The sequence below is a fragment of the Melopsittacus undulatus genome, chromosome 10 (genome assembly GCF_012275295.1).
Source record: "Melopsittacus undulatus isolate bMelUnd1 chromosome 10, bMelUnd1.mat.Z, whole genome shotgun sequence".
NCBI classification, from domain to species: domain Eukaryota; kingdom Metazoa; phylum Chordata; class Aves; order Psittaciformes; family Psittaculidae; genus Melopsittacus; species Melopsittacus undulatus.
This window is the reverse complement of record NC_047536.1, coordinates 23,615,740-23,629,422: the sequence shown is the minus strand read 5'-3', so window position 1 is coordinate 23,629,422 and position 13,683 is coordinate 23,615,740. Positions and strand designations below refer to the sequence as shown.

The 13,683-nt window shown below is 42.7% G+C and overlaps 1 protein-coding gene across 2 annotated transcripts in view; it reads right to left on the bottom strand.

Moving 5' to 3' along the window:
* Positions 1 to 13,683, bottom strand: part of MMP24 (matrix metallopeptidase 24) — a 37,180-nt gene that overhangs the window by 10,476 nt on the left and 13,021 nt on the right. Inside the window, exons 5-6 of one of the 2 annotated variants that reach the window (XM_034066993.1) lie at positions 8,287 to 8,346; positions 5,933 to 6,094 (exon numbers count right to left, since the gene is read on the bottom strand). In XM_034066993.1, coding sequence (XP_033922884.1) covers positions 5,933 to 6,094; positions 8,287 to 8,346 — 222 coding nt within the window. The remainder of the gene's footprint in view (positions 1 to 5,932; positions 6,095 to 8,286; positions 8,347 to 13,683) is intronic. The other variant, XM_034066994.1, reaches the window with a different exon arrangement.

Sequence of the window (13,683 nt, the reverse complement as noted above, 5' to 3'; positions counted from 1 at the left end):
GCATGGATTTGCAATTGGGCCTGAAGCCAGTCACCTTGTTACCACATGTCATCCCAGCACCAGAGCCAAACCCACCCCCAGGGCTAAGCCTGCAGCCACTTCCACATGGGAAGCAGGTAAGAAACCTCATGGAGCTGGAAACTCTACATGTTGGAGGGAAGAAACTTGCTGGACTTTAAGACACTGTGTGAAGAAGAAGATTTTCTTCCTCTCTATCACAACCAAGGCAAAGAATGTCAGAAAGCTTTTGGGTCACAGCAGATCACCTTCAGAGTGTGACTTCCGCCACTGGCACTTAGCCTCCTCCCTTCATGCTTCCTCGGTCGCAGACCATCTGAATACCAAGGTGACCTGTGAAGATAACACAGAGAGAGGAGGCATTTAGGAGACACTGTGTCGATAGTTGAGGACAAAATATAATGGTACTGTCCTCCTGCCTATGGACAGAGTGTTCCCTCAACTGCACAACACCTGCCTGGAGGCTCAGCACCTTGCATGGCTCAGCATCCATCACAGCCAGCCCTCCCTGAGCCAGGCAGCTCTCCAAGCCTGCCAGTGCAGGGGATGCCCTTTGTTTCAGACCAGGAGGGATAACATTCCACCTGCAAACAAAGGCTCATCTTTATCTTCTCGCTATTCACTCCAAGAATAAAACTACCATCCAGACTACAGGCAGGCACTTAGGCTTCTGAATAACACGGAGGGGTTTTTTGGTTGTCAAAGGCGGAGCTGCCTGCATGTTTCTGCAGGATGGTATCAGCTGTCCAGGTACACAGGAAAGGCTCCTCAGTTTCAAATCAAAATGTATAATCCGAAGGAGCCAGGGAGGGTAAGAGAAACCCACCCGGCTGTTCTGCAACCTCCAGCCCAAGGAAGGGTGGTCCCTGTTCATATTAGATGAGCTCAGGAACAAGAGACAGTCCATCCACAACAGCTAAGCTCAGGAAGGACTCATTTCCTATGCTCACTTAGTAAACCTGTCCACAGGGTACTTTGCACTGCTGGGGTGAGGCTTCAGCAGTGAAGTGAGTTGGCTATTTCAGAAGGTTTGGGTAACCTTGCCACAGTGCACTGCAGTTTGCAGAGTAAGTCCCAGCACCCACAGCACACCCAGGGGTTGGACAGTTGAGGCCCTTGTAATCATTACTGAGTGGCAGGAAGGGTTTCTTGAGCCCTTCTCGACAGATGTTCTCTGAATGACCAGCTGCCACCCAGGTGACAGAACGTTCACCTGGGAGACCAGCGCCCATTGCAGAGCCCTCCAGGCATCAGGTGGACTCCAAGGACAGCACCAGAAGCCAGGCGGTTACTCCCTGCCTGCTCCTTGAAGGAAGAGGAATGGAGACCTGGCATACAGCAGGTGAGACTCAGTGGACACACAGAGGTGGATTCTGGTATTTCCTGCAGAGTCCAACAGGACAGACAGCTGGCAGGAAGAAAGATGCAAATGAAGGGATGCAACACAGAGAGAGTATGGTATCTCTGGAATATGCCAAGGATGTGGCACTGGGGCATATACCCCCAGCTCTCTTACTGCCATGCATTTTCCTTCCCCTGCACTCCTGCAAGCACAGCACCAAAAGCATGGATCCAAAAGTCTTCTATAGATAAGGCCTTGGAGGTTATTCTATTCTCTTCCCATGTTCAAGAGGACATAATAAGAAAACAGGCCTATACCTAACATTCCCAGGTCCTGCACAACAGCAAAGCTTGCTCTGATGGCCCCATTCACAATGTGTCGCCATGTGGAGCATTTTGCATAGTCTTTCTGTTGCTTCATCACAAGTCATCTCTATACATACATGTACATTACAAGGATTTGGGACTGCTCTATGGGCAGCCATGGGAAAAGGTGAGGAAGGCTGAGACCTGTGTTTGCTGCACTGGAGTAAAGAGGCTGGCAGAAGGTGCTGTTTGGTCATGGACACTGTACCCTGCTGATCCCCTGTTCCTGGATGTTAGAGCTGGTGTTGTCTAGCTCCTTGGCCAGGGGCTGGTGTAGTTTCATGATAACCTCAGCCCTCATGGGATGCAGAACATACAATAGCTGGGAGCTGTTCTCTTGAGCTGAAGAAAAGACGTGTAAGGTTGACATGTCATCAGTGAGATCTGAGATGACTCAGACCCTTAAGGTTGTCTCCAGGCTTAATGATAAGGTCTGTCTTTGAGTTGTTAGCAGACTTTTCCTTTGTGACCTCAGGCTCTGAAAGGGCCTTGAAGGTAATGGCCTGGTTTACCAGCTCCAAGCATCCATCTGGACATGAACTTTTCCTGCACATCATGTAAGCCCCTCTGCTCCCCAGGCACAATGTCATAAGAGTCATTCCTAACATGACAGGGTGCTCCACAGCCCGCTGCTAAACAGTACTTACAGCAGGATGTACTTAGAACAGGAGAACCAGTGCTGAAGGATGATCAGTTCAGGCTGTGTGACAAGACCATGGCTTGTTTCCTCTCTCCATCTGCACTGTAGCCACATGCTGCCCTGACTTCAATACTAACAAAATTAAAAGAGGCAGTCACCTTGATAGGATATCCTACACAATGTTCCTCCCTGGGCATGTCACTTGTGACATGGACATTAAGTAGAGTGGGAGATATACCTCTGAAACACATGTAAAGGACAGTCATGCTACTTCCCTCATTTTGTCAAGAAACAGGCTACAAGAAGCATTTTTCAGAAGATGGGAATACAGCTCACTTGTCTTACAGTCCACAGTGAGCTGCTGGCCTTTTCTTCCTTAGCTCATAATTGGAAATAACATTTTAAACACTGACCTTATACTAACCAGCATGAAGCACAAACAAGAGTTCGCATTACCTACTGCCTCTTTAGGTGAGGCTGGAAATAAATCCAGCAGAAAATAACTGAATACAATAAACTGTTGTATGACAGGTTTCGACGTATTTCTTTTCTAACGGCTAGACACAGATACAACGTAAAAAACTAATTTGAAATGTATCACTCTCAAAAGAAGGAGATAAAATGGACTTCAGCTTTAGTAGAGCCTCTGTTGCTTGTTCTAGCAACTTTGGAGGAATGAAAAACTGGAAGTTTTAGTTGAATTTATTTTTTAATAAGGGTGCTACAGGCAAGGCAGTGGCTCTGCCTCTATGACTTATTTTGCATAGTGGGTTCCTAAATAATATATACTGAGCAGACATTGCTGCACCATAGAGAATGTCAAAGCCGCAAGAAAGCAGGAGGTTTTGATATCTGGAGAGGTGCTCTGGTAGATGGGCTTTTGACACCCTCAATGCAAAACAAAGCAGATCGGCACTGTGGAAATAAAACACATTAGCTCAATGTTCCTGCTAAAGCTACAAGAAGGATATTTCAGCTGCTCCTTCTCAGCTGTAAGAAGCTCAGATGAAAAGATCTGTTCTCATATCTCCAGTTCCAGGGAGAGACATAACCTGCTTTTTCCATGTTTTCTTTGTGAACCGTAAGAGTAAAACCTAGTTTTAAACTAACCTTTAGGGTCTAGACCAGAGCTCTATGCTAAGGACCAAAATCTTTACACAGTGAATCAAAGCTCCTACTGCAGAAGCTACTCCTTCTTCTCCCTGCAGAACTACTTTTCTCTACAACCACTAACATCATCCCCGATCTGCTCCAGTCCAAAGGCCTCCGAGAATAGCCTTGTGTGATTCCATGACAGTCAACAAATTAATTCCTAGTTACTACCTGCACTAGGTAGTAATTCATTCATACTGGTTTTTTCAAGCTGAGTTAAAAATCTAAGTATATTATACTGCATACAGAGAATCTGTATGTGATTCTATGATTCTGTGATTCTATGTGGCTAAAGTGAAATGTCACTACATAAGTGAAACATAAATGGAGCTGCAGTGGCGCTGCTGCCAAGCGGCAGGCAGGATGGTACTGAGCCTCTGCTCTGTCATAGCAGTGCACAAGACGCTGTGCACTGCTCTCACAAACTGTCAGGGTCCTGAGGACACTATGAGGTCTCAATGATCATGAACAGCATCACCCAGTACCTCAGCTGGCACTGGAGCCCCAGCTGAGCTCAGCCTGGGGCACTGGGTCCCTGCCCAAGCTGTGCTGGGGGAGTGCTGGTCCCCAGCTCAGCCATAGCTGAATATTGGCTTCAAACACAAACGTGAAGCAGCATGGCTCTCAGTTCCTCATCTGCTCCCTTTCCAAAAGGTGTCTGAAAACAGAGAAACCAGCAGCCTTTTCCCAATTGCAGCTGCACTGTCAGCAATAAATTTAGATTTTTTTTTTCTTCTTGATTAGTCAAAGTTCACAGGAACTACATCAACATTTCAAACCAAAAACAGCATAAAGACACTTCAACAGCTTTCAAAAATCAGTATATTGAAAGGTGTATTATTTAATGAAAAATGTAATACTTACTACCCCAGCACTTTCGTTCAAAACCATCCAGAGTCTCTTGTTATCCTGAGTATTTGAGTATGTACTATGTTAAAGAATGCATAATTAAATGATACCATAGGACAATTGCCATGCAACTTCATCCTGGTAATGAACAATAAAGAGAAATCTTCAGCTGTACTAATGGGAAGAGATAGCTCCCACTGAGTGTAAAGTCATCTTATTTTACATGTGGGACCTTACTTGAGTGTCTGCCTTACACTGAGGATGAACTGCATTCTACAAATGCTTGGATTTTCCCCACTGTCCAGACAGGAGTCATAGAAGCCAGCCCAGAAAGAGACTTATTTTCTTTAGGCATTTACATTTGAACAAATGAATCTCACCCCAGCCACAAAAAAGAAACAAAAACAAAACCAAATGACCAATAACAAAACCCAAATCAAACCAAACAACCCCCAGACTCAAATAGTTGACAGTTTAGACCTTTGAAGTCTTGCTGTACTGATTAGAGCTTTACAGGTCTTGGCACAAATTCTAGACAAGTAATTTAAAATGCACTGAGAGATCACTGATGTAAACCTTGACTAGCGCCAGGTCTGCCACTGATCCCAGCAGGAATCCCTCTTTCCTACTGACAGCCATCTTATAAGGGGTTTTTTAGGTCCAAGTCATATAATACGTGCTCGACTGATACTGGGAGCTAATATTTGACTCCAGATGTCAAGTAGCTGCAGATGTTGCACAGCTACATAGTATAGTTGCTCTATGCTACATTTATTAACCTCTTAGTCAGATTTGTATTTCCTCAAAGAATGAAATCAGGGATGTTTGACAAAACCTGTTTTCCATGGGCTGCCACAGACTGCATCCATTAGCATCTTCTAGCTCAGCCTCCCCTTCACTGTGGCTCCTAAAATCTGCATTCCCCTCTGCTCCCAGAGTCTCTCTGAGCCAAGAATTCTCTCCAAAGTCCCTGTCCCTACACCCTGGTAACCATGATCCCATCATACGGTAGCACATCATCTCCAGCCCCCTCCTTTTCTCTATGCCTTCTTTCCTCTCTTTACCTTGACCCCATATCTTTGCGGCACATGTACAACAATGTTCAGCTGGAGATTAAAGGAACCATCCCCTAATTCCCTACCTTGTATATATGGAAGAAAAAAAAACAAAAAAAAAAAGAGTGCAAAAATACTTTTTACCTTTCCTTGATGTTCCATGTTCCTTGCATTTCTCCCTTCTATTTGCACTGGCTGTTCCTAATGGACTTACTTCAGATACAGCAACTGCTTGATCCCCCTGAGGGAATCCCTGAGAGATGGAGCAGCAGCAAGGATGGAAAAGCAGCAAGATCACAGAGGTGTGGTTATACTGCCTTGTGCAAAGATATTGCCACTGGGAGAGTTCTCTGACATTTGGCTATGGATCAAGGCTTTAAACAGTTCCTCACTCAGCTACAGCAGGAAACCCAGCCCATCAGCTAAAAGCATTTTGCAGGTCTCCTGTCTGTGTAACACACTCACTGAACTCAAGCTCATTGTAAATAGATTACTGGGTAGCGTTGCTCACCATAGATTTTCTGAATTCCTTGGAGGTCATCCTGGGGCAGTTTGAAGTTGTGTGTTTCCATATACTGGTAGAAAGGAGCCATGATAGCACTGGGATCATTGGAGTGTTCCAGACCTAGCGCATGTCCCAGCTCATGAACTGCAACCAGAAAGAGATCATTCCCTGTGGAAGGAAGGCACAGCCAGGTTAGTCCAAAGCCTGATGCAATCCCAAGCCCACTCACTCATAAAGCAAGAAGCTTTACAAGTGCTTTGCTATCCTATTGCACAGCAGGTCACAGTGCCAGGGCCAGCTCCTGAAAGTATGTGCAGCTTTTACAGTCATTGTCACAGAATGGGCAGGGGCCTACTAGCCTGTGACCACCCATGACCATGAGCATCCTCAGACCAGGCAAAACAGGCAACTTCCTGGAGTGAAAGGATACCAACTGTAGACTCTTCTGTAGAGAGCTTACAGAAAATGGCCAACAAAACTGGCTGCTCCAACACCACTGCCTCTGAGTGCTGCTGGAGAGGTGAGCGCAGTGCTACTCTTCAATTCAGCAAGGGGTAATGGTGGGAAGGGAGCTTTGCTCTGATCAGAGCCATGCTCTGACCTATCTGAACCACCAAATCCTACAGGAAATCTGTAAGGCACCTAGGGAGGCAGAAGGAAGGCTAAAGAAGACCAGGAGTAACACCCACCATAGAATGTGTAGTACCTGTGACAACACCATCTCCTCTAGCACATGCTCCTCAACATGCTTTTACTTTGCTGGACTTCTGGCACTGTCATGTCTGTGGGAGAAGGTGAGCACAGGCAGCATAATCCTGCAGAAGTCAGAGCCACATAGGGGAAGGTTGGGTTGGATCCCAATGGCAGAGGGGAAAAGAAGAAAGGAGGAAAGAAGGGACATGGTCTGGACCAGAAAGGGCTGAGGAGCCCTGTTTGGCCCAGAAGCTGGTGGAAGTGCAAAGCGGGGGTACCTTCAAGTGTATGTTATAGGCATACGCTCCTCTTCAATGCCATGGATCTGGGGCCCTCATCTCCTTGATCTAGTGTGGTCCCTAGCTGTCCTACTTCATGAGGGCACCTTGACATGGGAGGTGGCACAGGCAATGCTGTGTGAGGGATGAAGACACAGCCAACAAGGACAGATGTAGGAGTCTCCCTATGTCAATAAAATGAATGAGCCTTCAATTCTGCCTGAACTGGGCTTCTCTGCTTTTGCCAAGGCAAACCCAAGACAGGAGAAAAAAGTTGGCAGTGGCAGCTCAGGAGCTGCTTTGCAGCATCTCCAGCGTGTCTCCAAACTGCACCTTAGAGGTGACAAAGCTCAGTTTTGTGTACACAGCTGAGCAATTCTTAGGAGTTACAACAGCAATTCACATACAACTATCTCTACTTTTTAAATACTTATTTCTTTACCATTACCCACAAAAACATGACTGTATAGGTTCAGGTCTGCAAGTTTTCTCAACAGAGTGCTTTGCCAGCATCTCAACATACCTAAAGTCAGCAACAAACAGTGCTCAATTGGTCATATGCACCACACCAACATGATTAAATTGTCTAAATATTTGAGTTGAAGGGTATAAATACCTGTATATGCAAGATATGTTAAAATACACAAATGCATTTCAAATACATGTCCAAATACAAATGTCCTAAACTATAAGTGGGCTAAAATTTAGCCATAAATGTATTAAAATTCCAGAATGTATGTACTTGGGAAATCCAAGTGAAGAATTCCTCATTTTTTTTTTCATCTGGTGCTGAAAATTCTGCTGAAAACTCTGCCCAGGGAGCTTGTGGAGTCTCCTACATTGGAGATATTCAAGGCCCACCTGGACAAGTTCCTGTGTGATGTACTCTAGGTTACCCTGCTCTTGCAGGGGGGTTGGACTAGATGATCTTTTGAGGTCCCTTTCAACCCTTGGGATTCTGTGATTCTGTATGCAGACCAAGTAAATAAAATGTCCAACAGCATAGTATAAGATGCATTAAGCATGAAGCTCCTCCAATTCTCAAAGCTGCAGTTCCTTCTCATTTCAAGCCCTTGCTGAAAGGCAGTAGAAGGCAGTAGCAGACACAGCTCCCTCTCCTTCTTCCCCCTCCCCAAAAATGTCTCACCACTGTGTCAGCCCCTCATCTTTTTTTTTGTTCTAGCCTTATCCAAAACAATCCATCGTTCTCTTCCTTCCAGCTTGACCACATCATCTGACTTCTCCACCTTACTATATAAAGAGTCCCAAGTCTGAAAGCAGTTCAGCCATTCCCAGGGTATAAGCGGACAGCATACATTTCATGGGAAGAGGAGACAGAAGAAAAAAATCCAAGACTCTTTTGTAAGCACAGAATGCTCAAACACCCACCTCTAGATTTATCATCATATTTCTCTTGAGGGGTCAGTTCCCTGCAGAGGTCAGAAACACCTGGTTTTATTGCAACAACACAGAGAACACTGTAGTCAGATAAACAGATTTATGTATATTTGTCATATGCTGCACCCCTTATGCTTCTCCAATTTTCATCTTCAGCTGGAAAAATGGCTGTTAAATCAGGAAACAGACATCTTGAGAGAGGTTTTCTTTGTGAAACTGCTAGCACATGCCTTCATGTACAGTTTCATTCATTTTAATTATGAAAATCCATATGCAAACCTTTTTCTTACTTTACTAAGTCAATGCATAACAGGATACCCAACTGCTATTCAACTCACCCCAACACCTATTATTTACAGTAACAGATCACAGCAATACTCTTATAGCAATGTTGTAATATTACTATCAATATTTATCCCTGAGTACACCACCTGTAAATATAGCTGCAACGAGTGTAGGTAGACTCTTGTAGAGCACCTAACACAGTGGACTGTAAATCCAGGACAGAGCTTCTAAGACCACAACAGTACACATAATATTGTGCATCTGATTAATAACAGAAAAGCAATTCTGAATCTCTGATCTTTGTCATATTCGCTCTATACTTTATTAACTGTATCATCATGCTAACACATCTATGTATTGCAGTTTACTCAGACATAACTAAAAAGACATATGAAGGTTAAATTTTGAGATTTTATTAAAGAATGATACTGAAGAAGTCAGATCATTGGCTGTGACAATAGCAGGCCTAGGGTAATTACAGAAAAGATGGTGTGAACTAAGCATGCTTTAAATATACTAAAACAATTCCTTCCTCTCCAACAGCCATGTAGAGGAAATATTTTTCCAAGCACAACTTAGAGAAGCTTTAGGGCTACTCTAAGCTATGCCTTGGTTCTTGCATCTTCAGACCTCATAGGTCTGAATCAAACAGAAGAACATTGATTTGTCTGTATTCCTCCATTCACCTCCAAAACATGCTCTGCTCAAGAAAAGCTTTTTAATCTTCTAAAGACGCTGAAGAAGTGGTGATAGTGCTCTTCCATTTGTTTGCATTCAAATGAGATGTGGAAAACAGCTTTTCTACCTAGAAAAGAAGAAAATAAATGTTAAGAAGAATACAGATTTCATTTTATTCAGAAATGGTTATTGTTATAAATGTAGTAACTGGTACAATGCATTTTACAGACTTCATGAAAACTCTTAAAAGTGCTTTAAGAAGGCTCACTGGAGGAAGAAGAATGAGTGATACGCACTCTTAACAGAAATTGGACCACAGCCACATTAACAAATTGATCTCCATGAGATCAAATGACTACAAAAGGACGAAGACCTCCAGAACCCCATTACGTTACCAGTCACCATCAAAGATGGGTAGTTTGCCCTACTGTCCTCAAAAAGACAGTGTGCAAACTAGACCTGCTATCCGTGTTTACAGACCTGATTCACACTGCAAGCTGTGCTTTATCTGCCATGGCTATGAATATGAGGGCTATCTGCTGCAGAAATTCACAAGAAAAATATAAAGCATTTTTCTGGAATGGTGAGACCAAAACTGCCTGAGTGATGTGGAGGCAAAAGTGGGCAGCCAGAGAGAGGGGAAGTCGTGACTGCTTCAGCTGGCTCAGCAGCCTGACATTCAGTAGAGTAAGAATGTACTGTTGAAAAATATTCCCCTATCTTTCACAAGTGTAGGTTGTAATTCAATAACAATTCAATATCAAAGAATTTCCAATCCCAAAATGAAAACTCATATTTGCCTGTATTAGCATATCATTCCCTAATTTGGTAGAACAGATGGTAAAGACAAAAAAATTCTCATAAAACTATGGAAAATGTAGATATGACTTTCATTCCATCACTCTTGAAAAGAACTCAGGCTGGTGGCTTTGTTTTAAAAGTATTTAAATACACCAGGATCTACAGACAGAATTTAATGCTTGACCCAGATGTGGTGTAACCCAAAGGTAACCACAAAAAAGATACAAAAACAGTTTGAAGGCTGGCCCAGTGTGTTCCAAACAGGTCCAGCATGGATACAAATCACTCTGCACTGCTTGGGATTCTTTTTTGCCAGTCCAGTTGCAATCATATTTATCTCCTGGTGTCGGCAACAGAGAAAGTGACGTTCTGGAAGCTCTGAGAGTTGCCCTTTGCCACAAAGAGGGTGTTTTCTACCTAGAAGACTTCCTGTCTTTGTTCTCCCCTGACACAGAAGGCTCCTCATGAGGCTGTAAAGACTAAATAGGACTGAGAACTAAGAGAACTGGGATGGAAGAGACATCCCTCACCTCAAAGTGGTATTCTTGGTGGATTTAGGTAGTGAATGAAAATTAAACTGTCTGCAAAACTTCCACACTTTTTTTTTCCTCTCGTATTTCTGAAGTAAATGAGTTTAAACAACTCCCAGGTTTGCTGCTCTGCTGCATTTTGGCTTGCTTCACATCCTCCATTTCTGCTTTATAAAGGAAGACAGAAAGGCTCACCTTGATTCTCATGACCTGCACTTTAGCTGTTGGGTTTTTTTCTTCCTTTTTTAAGGAAAAGATACATAATTTTGATCCTTACTGGTTCCTCCCTATGAATCTCAGAATATCTTATTCTCTGTGGAAAAAAAGTAAAATATTTTACTTTGATTATACAGAAATCAACAGGATTCCAAGTAAATACAAAACTGTCTTCATACTTTGTGTATTAAACAATTATTGACAAAAGCAGTAATTTTCTGTATAAAACACTCAGAACATCAGGTGTAGTTACAAGTCCATTGCTTTGAAAATGGAATTTACAGGTGATCCTTATTAATGAATTTCAGCAATTTATTAATGAATCAACAACCAGCACTGCCAATCCTGCAAAAGGTAAAAATCCAGACTGCCCCAGCACAGCCCTACTGTAAAGTCACTTCTAGGTTTGTATAAAGACAGCACAACAAAGAAAGCACTACTTACAGAGACGATGTCCAGTACTGAAGGGTAAGACTTTGAAGCTGGGAGCCTTTCACATGTGCTGGTGGCTTCTCTCTTCACTGTACTTTTGTAGAGAGTTTTAATTTGCAAGTTCTCCATTTACAGCCTTCTATGTTGGGATTGACATGGCAGGGATGTAAGCTCAATGTGTTGCCGATTTAAGCCGCCTGATTTGATTTCTTTTTACTGTGGTTGAAGCCATGTGGCGGTAACTGAAACCAAACATGTATCTATTTGCTTGCTCAAATTTGGTTCAACATTAGCATATGGAGTTTAGAGAACTCTGGCTTATGGGAAGAAGTCTCTCTGAGCAGTTACAGGAAGAAACCAATGTTTCATGTATGATTCCTGTAACACACAATGTTAAGTAGATATGTTCTGGAGACTACCAAACTGATCTTCAATGAACAAAAGTAATGACCGACAGCATGTTCTGGTGAAGTGTCACAAAAAGGCCAGATAAAATAAACTGAAATTTTAATACAATTTATGCCCCACTTGACTTCCAACATCAATACAGAAGTCTTTCAGACAACAGGTCTTCTGCATTAAAGGACACATGAGTAACTTCAAAGCAGCTCTGACTTTGCTCTGAAAAATACTGATACTCATTATCAACAAGAGTGTCAGTAGCCTGAAACATAATGCTGAATTCAAAATGCCATTTGTTAGAGCAAAACGTTTTAGCTGTGGAGATGTTCTGTACCTGAGAAATCAGAGAAAGAAAATGAAAAATGTATTTAACAGCCAAATAGCACATATATTATATGTGCACTACACTGAGAGTACACACACAGTCATATTATTCTTTATAGATTGCCTTTGCTGCCCCCAGCATTTCCATACAAAATGAACATGAAAAACAGTGGTAAAATAAGCAAGAAATGAGACAGAAAGCAAGGCAAAATTCAGAGGAAAGAGGAATTAATCCAAGAGGAAAGACTGACAAGTTCTGGCAATAAGCTATGGTATAGGGGTTGAAGGAAGCTATACCTTCTTGAAACATTCACTGTAGCTGACAAATCAGGTAAGTGCATTGCAAGCAGACAGTAGAGACTCAACCTAGAAAAGTGGATACCAATACAAATCTCAAAGAAAAAAAAGGACAGCTGGATACTCTTAATTCCTTAGTCCCCTCCCTCTACCTAAAACATCACAACTGTAATCACACAGGCACAGGCTTTGCTGCCTAAAGTGAGCAATGTCTACCAGCCGCAGCGAGTCTTGAGGTGGACAGATTAAAGTTTGCTTGGCTGTTTCTGTGGCACATTTCAAGTAAAAAAAAAAGCCCAAAACTTGGAGAAAGTAGAGCAGAAAGTTCTGGTGTCCCTCCTGGCAGTACAAGCAATTTGGATACTAAGACTGCATGCATTGATATGTAACTCCATGACCAAATGCTGTGCCACTTGGCCTGCAAGCAGCTACACACAAACAGGTACACACAATGTACCACTGAAAGACAGTGACTCCAAAAATGGCTTCAATTGTCTCCAAGTGCCCATACACTGAAGCCTAATTAGCCAGAGCCACTGCTGCTACAAGTCTTGGATAAGCTAAAAGCAGAGGGCTGCTTTTGTTTCTATTGAGGAGCTCCTTCCAGGACAAACATCAGGTAAGTTCCTGCAGCTGTGAACATGCCAGTAGCTTAGTGTGCAGTTGCATAGATGATTTACATCTAGCTGTAAAACCACACTACTTTTTTAGCAGCATCCTGTTTGCCATATCACCTTCCAAATTCCAGTATTCTGCTTCATGCTTCCATCTGCTCCCACTGATGTTCTCATTTGAAAACTCAACAAATGGATTCCATATCCCGTGATCCCAGTTTATAAGGACTGCTCCAGGAGCTCAACTTCCTACCTGGTTTTGCACATCCTCATTAAAATATTATCTAAATTAACCTTCCACAGATTGCTTATGGAAATGTCAGACAAGGCAGTACAATTAAGATCATAAATCAACAAGTATGAATTGAAGGCACAGCATTACTTGGCTAAAGGAACTGAATCCATTAGTAGAACTGTAACTAATATCCAGGGGAAGGAAACTTTGCATTCACTTTGAAAGCCTACACAGGTTCATTCTTCACAGCAGAAGATAACAGAAATGTTGGTGCCAAGTGCCCCTACTACTACAGTCTCAGAGAGACAACCAACAGAATCATAGCTATCATGATTATACCAGTAATTTTAAGGGACATGGTAATGGTCATGCTGTCCGCAAGAGGCAAAATCAGTGTAATAATAACAATAATGCAGAATGATGAATACATAAATCCCAACTACCCAGTAGCTGGTGCAATAAAATTGCTAACGAACCCTAGTGGGTTACCACAAGGTATCTTTACAAGATAGAAGCTTTCATCAACAAGATATATCCCATTCTCCATGTACAAATCAGTTTTCATAGAAAGATC